At 48.7% G+C, this 19,232-nt stretch overlaps 1 protein-coding gene across 1 annotated transcript in view; it reads right to left on the bottom strand.

Annotated features, from left to right (window-relative positions):
* The window catches only part of LOC146772750 (rho guanine nucleotide exchange factor 11-like), a 222,653-nt gene that overhangs the window by 68,557 nt on the left and 134,864 nt on the right, over nt 1–19,232 (bottom strand). Inside the window, 1 exon segment of the mRNA XM_085637028.1 lies at nt 4,129–4,224. Coding sequence (XP_085493154.1) covers nt 4,129–4,224 — 96 coding nt within the window.

The following is a 19,232-nucleotide window of genomic DNA, read 5'->3' as shown; positions in this document are numbered from 1 at the left end:
CAGGTCAGTAAATACTAACTTTCTAAAAGTAGTATTTACAAACACAGGATATTAAAATAAACTTTACTAAAAGAAGTATTTTATTATTCTGAGTTCAGGCGTACTAAACATGACTTTCTACCATGCTCTATGAGTCCACTGGGATTACAGCGTATAGTAATTCCAGCAGCCCATTCTGGCCTATGGAGAGCAGGTAGCCTTCAATAGTGAAAAACGAAAATGGCTTTAATTCACTATTAAGACATGCCACACACATCAGGGCATGTCCTACCTTATGCCTTCAATGCACCCTGCCCTTGGGCCTACCAGAGGGGTGACTAATATGTAGTTAAGGGAAGGTTTAGGGACTGGCAAGTGGGTGCACTTGCGCAGTCAGCGCGACAGTACCAGACTGCACGCAGGTTCTGCAGTGGCAGATCCTAGACACATTTTACTAGGCCGCTTCTGTGGGTGGCACAACCAATGCTGCAAGCCCACCAGCGGTATTTGTATTTACAAGCCCTGGCACTCCTGGTGCTTTTTACTAGGGGCTGACAGTAAACCAAATGAACCAATCATGGACACCAATCAATGTATACACTTTTCAAAGGGAGCACTTGCACTGTGGCACTGATTAGCAGTGGCCCAGTGCCCTGAGCAGCTAACACCAACAAAACACAATGAGGCACATCAGCAAAAAGTGGAAGGGAAACTCACGCCAAGGTGCCAGGTCTAACAGTCAGCAATGGAAGGGAACACAAGTTACCTGCACATTTGGATCTTCTGGAGGAGAGCAGTGAGGCTGTGATGATTGAAGAGAGGGAAGTGGTGTTGGAAGAAGCTAATGTGGGAGTGGTGAGTAGTCTGGAGTCACTTCTAGGACTGCTAATGAGAACATTATTGTACATGATGCTGGACATGACATTGACAAAAGAATTAGGAAATTGTCAAAATGTTTAGAAGATTATGAGAATGGTAATATAGAATGCATTTTGTGGTTTATTTTAGGTTTTCTCATTTTGTATTTAGGCTATAGGGTTATTATCTTTGATGTCTGTGTTTTTGTTTCCAACTTGAAGTTAATCAGTTTTGATGGGTTTTTTGTATATATTTTAGTTTTTCGTAATAACGAGGGGGATGTGTTGTGGGCTTGTTGGTAAGGTCATCCATGTGTGGAACCTGCAATGTAGTGAGGGTTTTGTGATTATTCACAGAACACTGGAGAGGTGACGGTGGGGAAACAGTGGGAAGGAACATTGGTGATGTTGGCTACTGCAATCTATTGACAGGAAATGACAGAGAAATTCACAGCGCATTGGCTCTATCTGTGGACCATGGTTGGAATCTGCCCTGAGGGGAGGCCTACCATCTGCTCTTCTGTGTTTACAATGAGATTTGTAACATTCTTTCTCTTGCACTTACCAGAGAATAGGGACCTGGACTTATAGCAGTACAGTTTTTTGTGCTCTGTGACATACAATTTTGTCATCTGATCCCTTAAGGCCTTCGGACGCTTAAGAGAGCATTTGTTCAATGACTCTGAACATGCCTACATCCATGATACCACAAACAGATGTCATGCGGGTCTGTGCCAGATATTTGCTTTCTGTAGGTGTGGCCCCAACTGAAACCTGTAGCCTGAGATCCCTAGCAAAACATCTTCAAAAAAGAGTTTTTAAAGGAGGTAAGACGCTGACGAAGTTCAGAAGTGGAGTTCCAGATCACCATCAAAGAATGAGGAAAATAAGGATCTGACGCTAATGAGCAAGACTTGTACACATATATGGTTTCCTGCTAACATTTGCAAAGGAGCAACAAAGTTAATGCAAAGTCTGATGGCACCGCCTATCAATGTGTAAGAGCAATTGCTAATAACGTTTCTGGATTCAGTCTGATACCTGCGGGAATTCAAAAGGCAAGGCATCTGCAGTTATAATCATCTATCAGAATCTAGAGAATGTCAAAATGAATTTGAGTAAGGAGCAATGCGCACCTCATCACCTCAAATTACTCAAACAGAGTGGGATAAGGTATGGGGAGCATGGAACAAATTCAGGGGTGGAATATGTGACCCGCCACCGATGCCACATGATGACACCTCTGATTCAGACTGATGTAGTAGATCTTGGGGCGGCAATGAGAAATGTTGATGCCGGCTATGTACCACAGTGCCGATATGATGTTTACTTCTGGGGTGTATATTGGGGTGTTGTATTGTCAAAAGATAGGAGCAAAATGCCTACTCAAGTGTCTTGCTGTTTTGTTCACAACAAAAACAATAACAAGTTTTTAAAAAAAAATAAAAAATTACTCAAACAGAGAGGCAGATTCAAGTCCCTAAGTTTTAGAATACCCCAAACTCAAATCTGAGAACTGAATCAAACCACATGGGGTTTCGAAAACATCTAAAAACCTTTCATACCAGCTTTTGTAGTAAACAGGTCACAGCTAAAGAAAATTGGCATAGTTATAGCTCACTTATCTGACAAAAATTACCCTAAAAGATGACTTGTCTTGAAGACTTTTAACACTTTAAAGCAACTGACAGAAGACATTGAACACTTTATAAAATTCCCAAATGAATAAATATAGTGGCTAAAATAGATGCCCTAGGCTAGCAATTAACGCATCTTAAACGTTCATCTTGTGTTACATAAATCTCCCATATACTGGCCATCTGTTCTAGGACAATAGATAGGAGATTAAACCCCAGTTTCAAAGTTGCCTGATAATCTACTGTCTTCTCGCCTTCTACTTTTTAGACTTTCCAATATTTCCATTACGAAGCAGTGGCCTCTGGTTCATAAACTGTGATTTCAGTTAAAGTCATAGGCAGTTGCATGGGTTTGGAAACCCCGTGGGCTCCTCTTTCAAAGGTGTGCCACCCAGGCATGTGAAAGCTTTAGCAATGAAGCAAAAGCAAGACACACACAGAATAGACTTCCATGAAATTACAAATCACAATCACTATAGTGGTGGCTAGGTGACATTGATGTCAATAACATTAAGGGCCTTATTGCGAGTACGGCGTCACTGTGGTGGTCCGACCCCCTACACACTGCGGGCCCGCAGTGTGCAGTCGGAGCGCCACAGGAGCGATGTGTCCGCCGGGGAATCCAGGATCCCGCGGCTGTTGTGCAGCAGTCAGGAGCAGGAATATCCTGGGAGTGCCGCTGCAGCACCACCAAGCATATTCTGAGTTGTCTGTCAACCACCTTTTTAAAGGGGGGGGGGCCTGTCATGGAAAGGGTGACAGAGAGGTAACTAAGGGGGCCCTAACAGGGCCCCCGTGCTGCCTCTGGGCGTGGGGGTGAATTCAGGGGGGCACATGTTGCCCACCTGGAATTGCATCCCTGTCCCTCCAGGGTGTGGCATGCATGCCACACCATGCAGGAACATACTGCAGGTGTTGTCAAGGCGGCGGGCTGCATGTTAGGCTCTCGCATGATCATCATAGCAGCCCACCGCCGGGAGACCAACCCAGCACTGGCTGCACACCATTGATTACAATCGTAATCCGGCAGGTAGGCGCACCACGGCTTTGGCAGTCCTCCTGTGGGTGGCACTGCATGAGGGCAGCCAAACCCGTAATAAGGCCCTAAATGATAGAAAGACCAGCAATGTGATCATGTAGGGATTTTTTTTCCAGCTAAGAAGAGCAGGCAGAAAGCGCTACCCAGTGTAAGAGAAACACCCATACCTCTAAAATAGCATCATTGTGCAATTACATTTTTGCTTATTTTTCTAGGACACTGGTTGAAGTAACTAAACAATGTGAGTAAGTGCACATGATCCATAAAACATTGTTCAATCTAGAACTTCTTTAACTAGCTAACTGAACATTATTCTGTGTTCTCCGGTCTACGAATTTGCCCATTTGTGAAGTCTTGTCATTCCCTTATCGTGTAAAAAATCCTGAAGTTAATATTGTGCTCCAGAATGAATCAGGGCTATTTAAAATTCTAACTACAACGTGAATTCATAATAGAATCAAAACTCCAAATAACCATTTGCCACTCATGGCTATAAGTGTGCTTGTGTTGGACATTTTGTTAGTCATTTCAACATACTGGCAATAGCCAACACTGCACAGAATTCAATATCTGCCAAGTGATTGATAAATCCAGGAAATAAGACTGTTCACTTCACCTGACAGGAGGAGGCGTGTGATTGACCGGCACCTGCCCCCGGCTACTGAAGTTCCTCGTTGCAACTTCCACTACGTTTTCAATTTGAGCTTTCCACCTTTAAACGAAGAAATAAGTTGGATAAAATGAACATCAGTCAATGAAATTATGAAATTAAAACATCAATGTCTGATTGACAACCAGAAAATGAGGGAGTAGGGTTCTCTTGCAGAAAGTCATTATTTTGTTGAAAAGGATCAACAAGACTGGCAGTTCTGTTATGCAGCAAAGTAAGGTTTAAAGTGGAAATAAACTCAGCTTGCACCAAGATAAACTTTTTAACAGGTACATCTTCAACATGAAGGCCATTCAGAGCTGCTGTCTCGTTAGAAGTAATGCCTGCTTTAGTGAGTGACTAATTAAAGGATTAGACACACGTGATCAACATGTTCATTCTTTTTTAACTCAATGTGGGCATTTGCATTTTTTTTATTTTAGTTTGATCTTCAGTAAAGTGCTGTCTAGTACTCTAAAATATCCTCAACTTGCGTGGGTACACACTAAAATTCTCATGCAGGGGTTGAATGACTAAAGGTTCAGTGATGTGGGGTCACTTGATACTCAGACAAGGCTGGTTGATGCTTAGGGTTCGCCTTCATTATTATGCTACATAGCATATCATTAATACATTTCATACATACATTTCCAGTCTCCACGTTTGTCCTGGATTAGACTTTTACCATTTTATTTATTCCTAAGTTTCATATAGCTCTAGCTAGACCCATGGGTATCAGAGCGCTTACATACATGAAAGATAATAGCATGGCGTATCATGATATAAAGATGCATAAAGATATAGGTATAACATTTTAAGACAGCATACATCAAAAGACCACTCCAGTGTCAATCCTTCAAACTCACATCAAGTTGAGGTCACTGTGCGCCCGCCATTTGGAAAGTTATTCCCACCAGTACATTGAACTAAAGGACGGAAAGTACCTTCTCTGGCCACACCATCAGGAACAATATGATGGGGTGCAAGATCCCCGCGGCAAAGAACGACAAAAAGTGAGGCCTTCTCCTTCAATGCAGGAACACTCATTTACAACATTTATCTTTATTAGAGATTGAGCCCTCACTCCTTATTTGGATGGAATAAGAACCATATGTTCCTCCCAAAAACATTACTTTGTTTTACAGAACCCACTTCCACCAGGTCAGAGTTTGTACAAATGTTTGTATCTGTCTGTCCTACTATCGAAATTCCCAAGACAGTTTTTGTAATCAACCAAATTTTGCTTCTGTATCCTTAGTGTGTTATAAACATGCATGGCTGCTCCTCCACGAAAGGCCGACGCTGTGAAAAATAGCGGCAATAAAACAAATAATTATCAGTAAACATTTAGGGGTCAATTCCGATCCTGTATTTTTTTTTTCCGTACGACTCGTATCTGTAATTTTTTCCGCACGGATCGTACAAGTCCCTCCGACCCGGGAAGTACGATTCGTACGGGAAAATTATATACGGATCGGCCCGATCCATACGAATCGGATCGGGAAAAGTTGTACGAGACGGACCCGGACACTTTTCCGTACGAATTGTAAAAATACAGTCCGACCGTACAAGTACGATCCGGACCAGCTTTCCGATTTACGAATGGTACGGAAAACGTCCCGTACACGGGGAATGACTTTACCCGCTACGAAGCGAACTTTGTATGACTCGTATCCCGGGAAAAGTTGTTCCCGGGGTGCGAGTCGTACAGGGGTACGAGTCGTACAGGCACCCCCCATGCATATGTACGCACCTTACAACAACATCGCGTATGTACGCACCGTTGGTGTACGCACCGTACATACGCAATGTTGGTGTACGCACCGTACATACGCAATGTTGGTGTACGCACCGTACATACGCAATGTTGGGGTATGCACCGTACATATGCAATGTTGGGGTACGCACCGTACATATGCAATGTTGGGGTACGCATCGTACATACACAACGCATGGGGGTGTATGCATGTACGACTCGTACCCCTGTACGAGTCGCACCCCTGGGAACATGTCGGAGTACGACTCGTACCACGGAGAACGTCACATATGACCGAGTCAGACACACAAAAAAACAGAAGCAAATACAACGAAACGAGTCGTACTGAACCACGGATACTGTAAAACAGCACAAGGAGCGTCTATTCGACTCGCACAACACCGCAAAAACACGTCTACAGTGCACAAAACATGGAAATGACTGACCTGGCCACATCCAAACAGGCAAACAGAGGGGCAAACTCACAACCACCCCTTATAACACACCCACCAAAAATTCAAACTGAGGCCCACCCACAAATGGACCAATAAAAAGGGCCCACACACACAAACCATGAGCCTTTGCAACAGACTCACTGCAGCTAGAGAGCACACACCAACAACTGCACCCATCCACCTTAACATATACACCTTCACACAACCTCCTTCAGACATACCCCCTCTTCACATTCCGACCCACACCTTCACATTCAGACCCACACACCCACAACCATCCACACCCTCACCCCACACCATGCCCACAGACAAGAATCCAAAGTTCACAAGGGAGGAGCTGGAGATCCTTGTCAATGAAGTCATCAGAGTCGAGCCACAGCTGTTTGGAACATTGGTCAGACAGACCAGCATAGGCGAAAAATCACGCCTGTGGCAGAGGATCGTCGATAGGGTGAATGCTGTTGCACCCATCAGAAGGACCAGGACTGAATGCCAAGCCAGGTGGTACGATCTGCGGAGGTCAGTCAAGCGAAAAATGAATGACGACTACGCCCAGAGCAACATCACTGGAGGTGGTGGGCCCCGCAGACCAGTACATTTCCATCCCTGGGAGGAGAAGGTGATGGCCCTGCTTCCGTCGGTGGGAGTACATGGACTTCAAGGACTGCCAGAGCCTGGTGAGTACACAAACAACTTATGTAACATGGGGGTAATGGCATCCACACCCCAATAACACAAAATGCATGCATCTACCCCCAAGCCCTCACCGGCCAGAACCACAGTCAAAAACAACGCTAATGCCACTAACATGTGTATGCCCCATTGAGAAAGCAAGGCCATGCTATGTCCCATGCTACACGAAGCACTAACCCAAGAATGGATGTCCGGTATGCTGGGAGGGTGGGTGTCACAAAACGCATTGTTGAACTCCAAATCAGACCCAATTGCCCTCATCCCATATGGCCCAGGTACATACCCATACACCATGCGCAATGCACAGAGACTGGGAAAGTACTGACAAGATAGCTGACACTTGGCCCTCGTGTAGGCAGCACAAGGCCCTCCTGTGACCAGTGCAAACACAAACACCAAGACAACAAGGTCAGATATCTAGGACAGGAACTCACACTCACTGTCATGGCAGCATGCTCCATGGGGGGACAGCTACATCACCTGGGAGCCCCAGTGCCAAATCACACTACACCCACCAGCAGGCCCTGTCACACACACCCCTTACACAAGCAGACACCCCCGGGACAGGCATTGGATTTACCCACTGTCACAATGGACATGTAACACAACAAGACCTATACATAGCCGAAGAAGCATCCAAGCCAAAAATCTACATGTCAAAGACTCAGGAGAACATATCAATCTGTCCCACGCAACATACCCATCCACAAGTGAACATTGAGGAGAATGCTAGGCACATACAACTACCTGGAGGAACAGTGCCAACTTGAATGTGTGAAACATGGATGTTGCATGAAACAGCATTAACATTGTCTGTCTCTCATACACAGGGCAACGTGATGAATCTCCCCCCAATAATGGGGGTGAAGAATCACAGTCCCAGGCTCGGGAGGAACCTGATCCCACCGGCAGCGACGCCTCTCAACACTCCGCGGATGACCCCGACCAACCTGGACCCTCTGGTGTCCAAGCCCCTGCAGCACCTGGTTCAGGAACATCTGTGCCAACCACCACCCCCATTCCTGCCACATCCCAGGAGACACCGAGGAGCCGTGCCCGCAGTGAACAACTGAGCCAGTCTGACCAGGAGGGAGAAGGTGCGCCGGGCACCCAGGAGGAGGCAGACAACACCGCCACTGCCATCCCTCAGGGGTCCCTTAGACCCGATGTGCCCACAACGGCAGCCCAGGCTCGTGTTGGCAGGGGTGGTGGGAGTGTAGGCAGGCGGAGGCGAGAACCTCACCAGCCAGCTGAAGGGACCGGTATGTCACACATACACAACATCATGAACGCATACCGGCGTGACACCAGGGAGTTCAGCCATGTAGTGGGGACCCTCACAGAGATAAAGGGGACCATCACAGAGATGAAGAACCAGCAGGCCGAGCAACACGCCAGTCAATAAGAACACCAAGGACGGATGGAGGCAAGACTGGTTGAGCTCCTGGCGGTGCAAAGGGACATAAGCCATTCACTCCGTCAGATCGCTGACAACATGGGCAACCCTCCCTGTGCCACCAGGCGAAGACCACCACCAGCCACAGGGAGGGAGGAGGATTCGTCCGACGGAGCGTCCCAAGCATCGTCAAGGCCTGCATCTGAGGGTCCCCGAGGAAGGTGGGTTGTCCACGGAAAAGACCGTGAGAGGCAGCGGCCCATCCACATCTCCCAGGTCACCTGGCCTGGCACCTGGCCTTCATGTGCGACAGCATCACCTCATTGACTGACATTATCTGCCACATGGACTTGCTGGTCACAGTCTGACCAATGATGCCAAACACTGTGGTCTGGACTCTGCTGACTTCAAATGCCAAGGATCCCATCTCCCCATGTGAACTTTGGATTCTATGGTCCCTGTATTGCACCTTTTTCTGTGCACAAATCACGCCCCCGACCTATAATACAAAAAAGAATAATTGAAATTTTATGTTGCAGTCATTTAGCATGAGTCCACAACATACGTGTGGGGATATGTCAAAGTATGCCTGAGTGTGGAACTAACTCCAGCCATCCATACACTGGGATCTGAGTCCGGTTGAGGACACACATGGGTCACAATGTATCATCAAATACAGACATGGAGCCCAATACTCATCCGTGATGGCCTCAAGCTGCTGAGGGGGGGCTTGCAATACTGCTCGGACAGACCTATTTGGAAGAGTATCATGAAGGCGTAGAGGTCATGGGTCATGTGGAGGTGCCCGGGGAGGGAGTCCCAGGTCTGCTTGGCGTGGTGGGAGAACTATCTCCTGCATGCAGTTGTTCTGTGGATGTGATGAATGGTGGCCAGGGCAAGGTTGGCTGCACGCAGTTGGGCCAACGGGGTGTTCGATGACAGACGTCCAAGTTCGGTTTTGGGTCTGGGGTTGTGGACTTCCTCCTGAGTGTGGTTGAGGAGTCTGAAGGTGATCCTGCAGCAGACAGTGAGCCATTGTAGCTATCTCAGGTGGACAGTGATGTGGCTGGGGCGGGGGATGTTGAAGATGAGGTGTGCGGATGCACCCTGGATGTGGACAAGTTCTCCTGCAGTTTTGCTGATGTTCCTCCGTAGAGGGCGGTGCTGTAGTTGACCCAGCTGGTGTCGTGGACCTGGGGGACGGTCTGTCTTGCCTTGGAGTGGATCTATCTGTGGATCATTTGCAGCATGCGGAGGGTGTTGCAGCATGAGGTACAGATGGTGTTGAGTTGCATGGTAATTGTGAGCGATGAGTCCATGATGAACACCAGCTTGCGTGCGTGGCCACTGGGTTCTGGTGCGGTGCCCAGGCCGGTGGGACACAAGGAGTTGACCCAGCCGTAAGTTGACAATCCTCAGATGATGACCTCAGTCCTGTCCAAGTCCAGCCTCAGGGGGCTGATGTTCAGCCATTCGTCATCGGATCTCATGCCTTCTTGAAGGTTGGATCTGGCAATGGCTGGGTCTTTGTTGAGGGTAAGGAGCAGCTGGGCGTCAATGGCATACAAGATGATGATGAGGTGGTGTGCGCATGTGATGTTGGAGAGGGGGGTCATGGAGACATTGAAGATCGTCACGCTGAGAGATGAGCCCTGGGCCATGGGCCAGATGACCCCAGTGTACTACATGCTGAAGGGTGGAGGCCGACTCCCTGGGCCTTGCTGGTGAGCTACTTGTTGATTTAATCCTGGGCCCTCCTCTGGATACCAGTGTTGGAGATGTGTGAGCTGACAGTGTGGTAGCACACGGTGTAGAATGCGGTTGAGAGGTCAAGGGGGGTGGTCTCACCATTGTTGAGCAGGGCATAGTTGTCGTTGGTGGCAATGATGACGTTTGCAGTGGTGTGATTACTGTGGAAGATGGTCTGGTGCCGGTTGCCTGGAGCTGTTTGAGTGGAGGAAGTTTGTCAGTTGCTCATTGAGTGTCTTCCTGATGACATTTGCTGGGTAGGGAAGCATGGTGATGTTCCAGGAGATCCTGCGGTACTGCCGTCCGTTGTTTAAGAAGGGCCTGGGTCTCCGCTTGCCTCCAGCTCCCATGGAATGTGGCAAACTCAAAGGAGACATTCATGACGTGCTGGACGTGGGCTTCAAGGATGGGGAATGATGTGGTTGAGATGTTGTGTGGGAAGGGGCCTGATTGAGAGCCAGAGTGGATGGTGCACATGAGCCAGGTGGTGTATTTGCTGCTGATGAGAGTCCAGAACCTGAGGGGGGTTTGTCCCGCAGATAATAGTGCTGTCTGCCTCTGTGTGCCAAGGGTGTCGTGTATGTCGATGAGCTTGCAGTGGTAGAAAATTGCAAGGGATTTGATCTGCCTTGCAAGGGTGGGGTGTCTTTTGGATGGAGAGCTGCTGTCAGTTCACTCACAATGCTGATGAGCTCCTTGATGTCGTGTGTTTTGGTGCCTCAGCCCTATCTGAAGGATCTCCACTTGTCCTTGCTGATGATATGGCTGTGTGTGGCGTTTTCCAGGGCTGTAAGGTAACTGATGGTTCTTTGTGTTGCAAGGTTTGCACAAGAGTCTGGCTAGATCTGTATGAGTCCAGTAGGTCTGCCTTGTCCCAGGTGGCGTAACTGTTGTTGTGCTTCACAGGAAAGTCCGTCAATGTGGCAAGATTGTTGGATCAGTTGCTGATCCAGTGTGTGAGGTTGCAGGGTGTGGCGGTGGTGTTGGTTCGAGTGTCCCACACAGCTTGTCTGTGGTGACTTACATCAAGCATCTTTAGGGGATCGGTAACAGGGTGTGGGGCAGTGTGTTGCTTGTCGGAGACGTGGATGCAAATGTTGATGGACCAATGATGGATGGTGGTGTGGTTCTCCTCCAGCAAGAAGTTACTGGCCTCCAGCCACATGTAACCTGTGGAGGTGAGGGCGTGCGTGCAGATGTATGTGTTGATGGCTTAGCGGAATTGTGGATGTAGGCCTGGAGATCCGTAGATGAGTGTTACTCTGAGGGTTGCCAGGGGGTTGGTGCGAAACCGGATTTGTGACTCTGAGGGTGTACTTGTGAATAAATTGCAATTTATCCTCCGGGATTGTTGGTGCCGTCCCTGCGGGTGATCTTGTATCCGTCTGAGATGGCAATGAAGAAGTTGTGTGTTGAGGATGCTTTTATCCAGGTTACTGTCATGAAGGTGATGTGTGGGGCTGTTGTGTTGAGGAGGTAACAGAGTCCAATGGCATGCTGGTGGATGGAGCAGGTGTGGAATAGGAGGCACATGACCTGGTTGTTCGCTTAGGGGTTGCCTGATAGCAGGCGGTTGATTGTCTGGTGAATATTGCTTGGAGGGGGGCTGCAGCATGAGCCTGTTGTGTGACGTGGGTCATGCAAGGACCAGAGGGTCGTGCACTGTGCACGTTGCAGGCGCAGACGGTCCTGCCTTTGGCACGGTGTTGGCGCAACAGTGGCACAGACAAGCTGCTGGCTGCATTAAGAATGGGTGGAGGGGGGAAGGGAGGAGCATTTTGGAGGTGTGTGGGATGCAGAATCAGGGCACTCGATGGGGCGGTGCCGCAGGTGAGGCAGAGGCAGGCGGAAGGGGTGAGAAACTAGGCAAAAAGTAGCACACAAAGACAAGGAGGTCAGAAAGGCACAGTGCAACAGGTGTATGTAATGGAAGGAGTGTCAGGTTACTCATGGGTCACTCCGAGAAAATGTATGAACAATCACCAAAAATGACGGCCACAGGATCAGGCTACAAAATGCGGAGCTGCGCACAGGAGACACACCGTCAGCAGGCGTTGACGTCCCGTTGTGGGGAGCAACCTGCACAAATACATACACAACCAGGTACTTCATGCACAATAGAGATTATTAGCCATCAAGAACTGCATGCATGTTGCCGAAGTACACATACACTCATATGCTCAATCTTTGACAATTATGCCATAGATGACGCATGCAAACTGGCAAGAGATCTGCAGTGACAGAGATGAGGCACTTTGGATTGTGGTGAACACCTTTATTACACAAACTCACACAAAGGGAAATGCATCCATATGAATAGACTCACAGGTCAGTTGACATAACATGTGGGACATACGCTGGACCCCCTCTTCACAACATGGATGTTGTAAATCCCAATGAACTGGCACACAAGTTAAGGGGATGAGCCAAACACATCCTGCTGGACATGGAGAGGCTGCAATTCCCCATAGAGCCTGTTGTTGTGATGTCCCACACTATGTCCACCCGTAGCATCCGCAATGTTTCAGAGGCAAGGTTTACACACATTGATGCATTCATCAGACTCCACACTCCACTACAGATGACTGTCAAGAAGGGTGACTATCATGTCATGGGAGTTATGGTACATGTTATATGCTCCATGGTGAGAAGACATGTATGCATGGTACCACAACATGCACAGAAGCAGTCCCCACACATTCCCAACCAGCACCACCACCAAAATGCCTTGCTGCAATCCTTACCCAAACTGACATTTCCACATGTCCGTGCATGGAACGCTGACTCAGCACACGTTGCAATCCTCATGAGGAATAGCAGGAGGACAAAGATGATACAAGCAGACAACAGGCGCATAAAACCTGGGAATGACAGACACACTAGAAGTCACCTAAAACAATTCTCGCCACACACATGGTCAGTTACGAAACATGAACAATGTTGGACACATGCAAATTTCAAAGAAAGTCTCTCTGCAAAACTGTGTGGCATGACATCACTCGAGTGACACATCAGAACACACATCAAAGTCACTTTGCATTCAGTCAGCTGGACACACACATTGCAACACATGCCACTCAATGCTACAAGCTTGCACACTCATACCCAGTGACTCACCACTATGAGAAGAAGTTGCGTACGAGCTGACTCCGGATATCATCCTCCTCATCACTTGCCTCGTGACCAAGCCCTTGATCCTCCACGGGTGGATGTTCCTGCTCATCCAGATCCAGGATGAGTGGCACTGCCTTCTCAACTGCCATGTTGTGCAGAATGCAGCACACGATGAAGATTTTGCAGACCTTCTCCGGTGCATATGGGAAGGACCCGCCTGTCTTGTCAAGGCACCGGAATCGGCTCTTCAGGAGGCCAAACGTCCTCTCAATCACTCGCCTGGTCTGCCCGTGTGCATTGTTGTACCAGTGATCTGCAGCTGTTCTTGGGTTGCGGAGAGGTGTCAGTAGCCATGGCATGTTGGGATATCCAGAGTCCCCTACATGGAAACATCATGTAAATAAGTGGGTCAGGAGATGCCGTAAGAGCCAAAGATACCGCAACACACAGGACAAACAGAGTATACCCACCAACAAGACATGCTCGTTCGTTGTGCAGCCGCAGCATCATTTGTGGCAACCTGCTACGCCTCATGATGTAGGCATCGTGTGCTGATCCTGGAAAACGTGCACAGACATGGGAAATCAGCATGTTAGCAAGACACACCACAAGGGCATTTATTGAGTGGTAATGTTTTCGGTTGCGATAGGCTTGCTCCTGTGCCTGTGGTGGTACCAAAGCCACATGTGTCCCATCAATGGACCCAATGACATGGGGTATCCTTCCCAGGGCATAGAAATCACCCTTGACATCTGTCAACTCCTCAGGAGTAGGAAATTTGATGAATTCATCAAGGTGCTCCAACATGGCTGCCAAAACATCACGCAGGACACGGCTGAACATTGTCTGTGACATCCCACCAACATCAGCATGGTCAATTGAAATGTACCTGTGGCAAAAAAATGTAGGGCTACCATCACCTTCATCTTGGGGGTCAGCACAGTAGGATACCTGTGTCGCAGTTGGAGGTGTGGCGTGAGCTTGTTAGTCAAGTCCTCAATCAACTGTCGAGTGAATCTGTAACGTCGGATGCAGGCACGTTCCCTCATGGCAGCCAAGTCTGGCATTGGTCTTGGGACAGGCGGTGCCCTGCAGGACATTGTTTGGAATAATGAAGATTGAGAGTCTGTCAACATCAATGTCAATGAACATAGCACATGCTAAACTGCTACTAAACATCAGGTAACTATGGAGTCTGGTGTGTGCAATACATCCAGGACACATATGCCAGCTTGCTGGCACTCCTACGAAAAGCCAGATACACCTGTTGATTGTCAAGTCTACATGGCATGCCCTGAAATGAACTGGGGGCCAGTCTGAGTGAACAGCCAGAGATATCTCCGGAGTGACACACATCCACATAGCTGCATTGGAAGGATGTCATCTCATCCAGACAGCTGACTGCAAGGCACACGCACAGCTGACATGGAATGTCAAATGTACATATCAAACACATTGCGATGAAGGGGTACACGTGACAACAAAAAAACACAGCCATTGAGACGACGCAGACATGTGTGCCTGGGAAATTATGATGTCCGATGCACACAGACCCTACAGCCGTGGGAATCCACATGTGGCATGGTGTGCGTAGATGTGTGCCATGCCCATCTCCACACAGACCCATGTTGGATGCACCAACAGCAGATGCAGTTGACGGAACACTAACAGCAAGCTCATGGGAACACATGACACACACCTGACATAGTCACATAGGGGCATGCTGATCGTGACATGTCAGTTGATAGAGTGTCCCTGTTCCTGGCATCAGGAGAAAGGTGCAGGTGTTGATGACTGTGCCATCCCACTGCTGCTGTGCATGACACAGTTGGACTACAGACACACATGTGGCAAGTGACAAGGTGATGTGTGCCACATAGTACCCCATCACACATGACATGTGTCCACAGGTCATCACACATCAATTGTGCAACTAGATGAGATGACCTGTGCAATATCACTGGCTGCCACACCTAGGGCCTGCACATGAAAGTATGCAATGACAAGTACTTGATGGACATCCTTGTGCGACTCGCAGTCCTCCATTCCTGGCGTGTGTATGCCTCGTATCACCATTGTAAGCATGTGAAACACACCGTACCCCCGCATTCATTGCGTGTGTATGCCCCGTATCACTATTGTACTGGTGCCGTACCTGTACGTGTGAAACGCACCGTACCCCCGCATTCATTGTGTGTGTACGCCCCGTATCACTATTGTACTAGTGCCGTACCTGTACGTGTGAAACTCACCGCACCCCTGCATTCATTGCGTGTCTACGCCCCGTATCACTATTGTACTGGTGCCGTACGGGTATGTGTGAAATGCACCGTATCCCTGCATTCATTGTGTGTGTACACCCCCTATCACTATCGTACTGGTGCTGTACCTGTACGTGTGAAACGCACCGTACCCCCGCATTCATTGCGTGTGTATGCCCCGTATCACTATCGTACGGGTGCCGTACCTGTACGTGTGAAATGCACCGTACCCCCGCATTCATTGCGTGTGTACGCCCCGTATCACTATTGTACTGGTGCCGTACGGGTACGTGTGAAACGCACCGTACCCCTGCATTCATTGCTTGTGTACGCCCCGTATCACTATTATACTGGTGCCGTACCTGTAGGTGTGAAACGCACCGTACCCCGCATTCATAGCGTGTGTACTCCCCGTATCACTATTGTACTGGTGCCGTACGGGTACGTGTGAAACGCACCATACCCCCGCATTCATTGCGTGTGTACGCCCCGTATCACTATTGTACTGGTGCCGTACCTGTACGTGTGGAACGTACCGTACCCCCGCATTCATTGCGTGTGTACGCCCCGTATCACTAATGTACTGGTGCCGTATGGGTACGTGTGAAACGCACCGTACCCCCGAATTCATTGCGTGTGTACGCCCCGTATCACTATTGTACTGGTGCCGTACGGGTACGTGTGAAACGCACCATACATGTGTGTGGATTTCAAAATTACATAGGGGACACATAGGGGACAAGTATTAGGCCCAAAATGCATGCTGCTTGTCATGGATACAGAGTTTTCAGTTGCAATGTGTCCATCAGGTGTCCTGGAACAGTCAGTTGGCAAAAAAATACAATGTTGCAAAGTGGTTGTTGACTTGACATGATGCTTAAAATTTGAACGATGCGAATGCGTGTCATTGGTGTATGTTTAAAGGGATTGGAGTAAACGGTCGATGCAAATGAGTCTGACCAATCACTATGTACTCTAAATGAATGCCCCTCAGCAAGACAGATATAAGGCAGCCAGAACCCATGAGAGGGCACTTGCCTGCACAACTTTCGAGTCGACCACATTGTTGCTGTCTCTGCTTCCTCTGGACCATGTCGTGTACTTTGGAGAGGGCCCAGCCATTCACCCTAGAGGAGAATGAGGCGTTGCTGGGCTGCCTCCTCCCACAGTACCCCAAGCTGTATGGGAGACCAACGGAGCAGGTGAGTGCTGACTCCACTACCTTTGCCCATGCACCTGTTGTGTGACTGTCAATATTGTGTCCAGGTGGGACAGACATGCTATGTGAAACGAAGCTACACCTGCATTCATTGCGTGTGTACGCATCGTACCCATGGTGTCGGTTAGAATCGTATCACTGTTGTAATGTTGCCATAAGCGGTGTAAAACACTACCTTTGACTGTGCACCAGTTGTGTGACTGTCACTTCTGGCATTGTGTCCAGGTGTGACAGACATGCAATGTTGTTTAGAGTGGGTCCCGGGGGGGGGGGGGGGGGACATGCTTATGTCTCTCATGCAGAGCATGATGTAGTTCCTGTGTGCACTCCTCACATGCATTGTGCTTACTGTGACATTCACTGCATAGTGCATGACACATTCAGCCTGGCAAATCCTTGGTGACTTTTTTTCCTATTGTCCTGAGGTGATTCAGTGCTCCCCCCGGTATGACAGGTGACTGTACCTACAGATGTGTATGAGTTGAGTGGACCTGTGGTGAGAGTGTCCAAATGATGTGTACGATCTCATGGACATTAATGTGTGTGAATGTTCCTTGTCATGTGGGTGAGTGTCTATGTGGAGTGTTGCACCACAGCTTCATGGAGGAGGCAACAGCTCTACCCATCTGATGTGACAAGTAAGCCGTGCTGTGTGTCTGACTTGCAGAGCTAGCACAACACCTGTGACTCCCCACAGGCAAGTGGCACATGTGCAGAGTGAGGGTTGTATCCGCTGTTGTCACTGACAGGCGAGTGATCTGTGCCTGGGTGTGTCTGTCTAGTCTGCTGAGGGTGCGTGAGTGGAGTGGGACATGTGACTGCTTGGCACGTGCTGTCCATCGGCCTGCTGTTGCATGTGCTGCACAGTGTGTGCCATGATCAGTGAGTGTGTCGCACCCCTTATGCCACCTGTTGACTTTCAATGCCATGTAGTGCATTGGGGCTTGCACACAGGCCAATTTCTCATTGAGAATGATGCAATTCCTGTCAGCATCCTATGCCCTGTTCAACATATCAAAGATGTTCAAATGTGTGTCTCTGGGACATGGAGCAGGTGTAGTGATGTTGTCTCACTTTGTCATCCTGACAGGTAACTGCCTACGAGAAGATGTTGATCTGGCGGGACATTGTCAGGGTCGTGAGATCGGTGGGGGATCGTAGTCGGCGCCTACCACTGGTCAGAAAAAGATGGCAGGATATCCGGTGATGGACCCAGTGGATCGCCCGGGTCCAGCTGGGGATCGACCCTCCTCGCCCCCACGGCGGGCGCCGACGCCTGACCGCCCACATGATCCGTGTCCTGGTGGTGGTCTTCCCTGACCTCGATAGGCAGTAACAGGAGAGACTGCAGCAAGGAGGGGATAGGTACATGGCTGTTTGTTGTGTTATGTGTCACCAGCTTTTGGAAGTGCTCTGTAGCCTGGATACACTCCCAGAGTTTATATGTGCAGTGCATTTTCTGTTCCCCAATGTCACCTGGTGCTCTTTTTCATCCCTTCCCCTCCTTGACATGTGTCCCCTGGTCTGTGTGTAATCACATTTGCACATGGTCATCTAGGGTGCTAGAAAATCAAAGTGCACATTGCTTTCCGCATCATGTGGGAGGGTGGTCTGTCACTTGTGTTGGTACCTTGCCTGTGCCATGACCTGTTCACTATGTTGGGGGTCCATATTTGTTGGCACTGATGATGAGTCTCAACATAGGAGTGTGAGGTTTCAACTGAACACCCTTGCAGCATGCATGACCAATGTTGTGGCCTCAGACATGATGTGCATGAGTGGGAGATATGCATAGTGCCATGACAGTTGCTCATGGTAGAGTCAGCTCATTCCAGTAACACGGAGCAGTGTGCCCACTACAGTCCCCTGAGACACCCTGGCCTCCTAATCATGTGTGTCATCCAACACTGTGCACATTCTCTGTGGGTTCAGCATAGGTCTGCCACTGTGGCATTGTTCCCTGGCCTAGTTTGTATTTTTCCAATGTGTGCTACATGTGTCCACTGGACAGGGATACACCATTTGGCTTGTGCATACTCACACTGGGCAGTGCCTGTGTGGCTTTTCACAACAATCTGTTGATGGTTGTTTGTCACAAATATGTGTTGCGAGCCCCACGAGGTGATGTTGTGTCAAGTTGTTGCTGCACAGTTTTTGTAATCCTGATTAAGAGGTGTCACTTCTTGATCTGTATCAATCAAATTGACTCAGGTATGGGGGGGTTGTGCGGGAGAGGCCTACATGGGCACCCCTGATTTTTCCTTGCCAGCTCTGACCTGTGGGAATTGGCTGTACAAAGAATCGCCGTGCAGTGCCCCTGTGATGGTGGCCAGTGCTTAATGTTCGTGCTTTGCAGCCTGTGTCATTTTTTTAAAAACATGATTTCTGCTCATACATTTTTGGAACCTGTGTGTGGTTCAGATGCAAC

This window comes from Triturus cristatus, chromosome 12, assembly GCF_964204655.1.
Source record: "Triturus cristatus chromosome 12, aTriCri1.1, whole genome shotgun sequence".
Lineage (NCBI taxonomy): Eukaryota > Metazoa > Chordata > Amphibia > Caudata > Salamandridae > Triturus > Triturus cristatus.
Note: the sequence above shows the minus strand (reverse complement) of the source record. Positions and strands in the feature narration are given on the sequence as shown.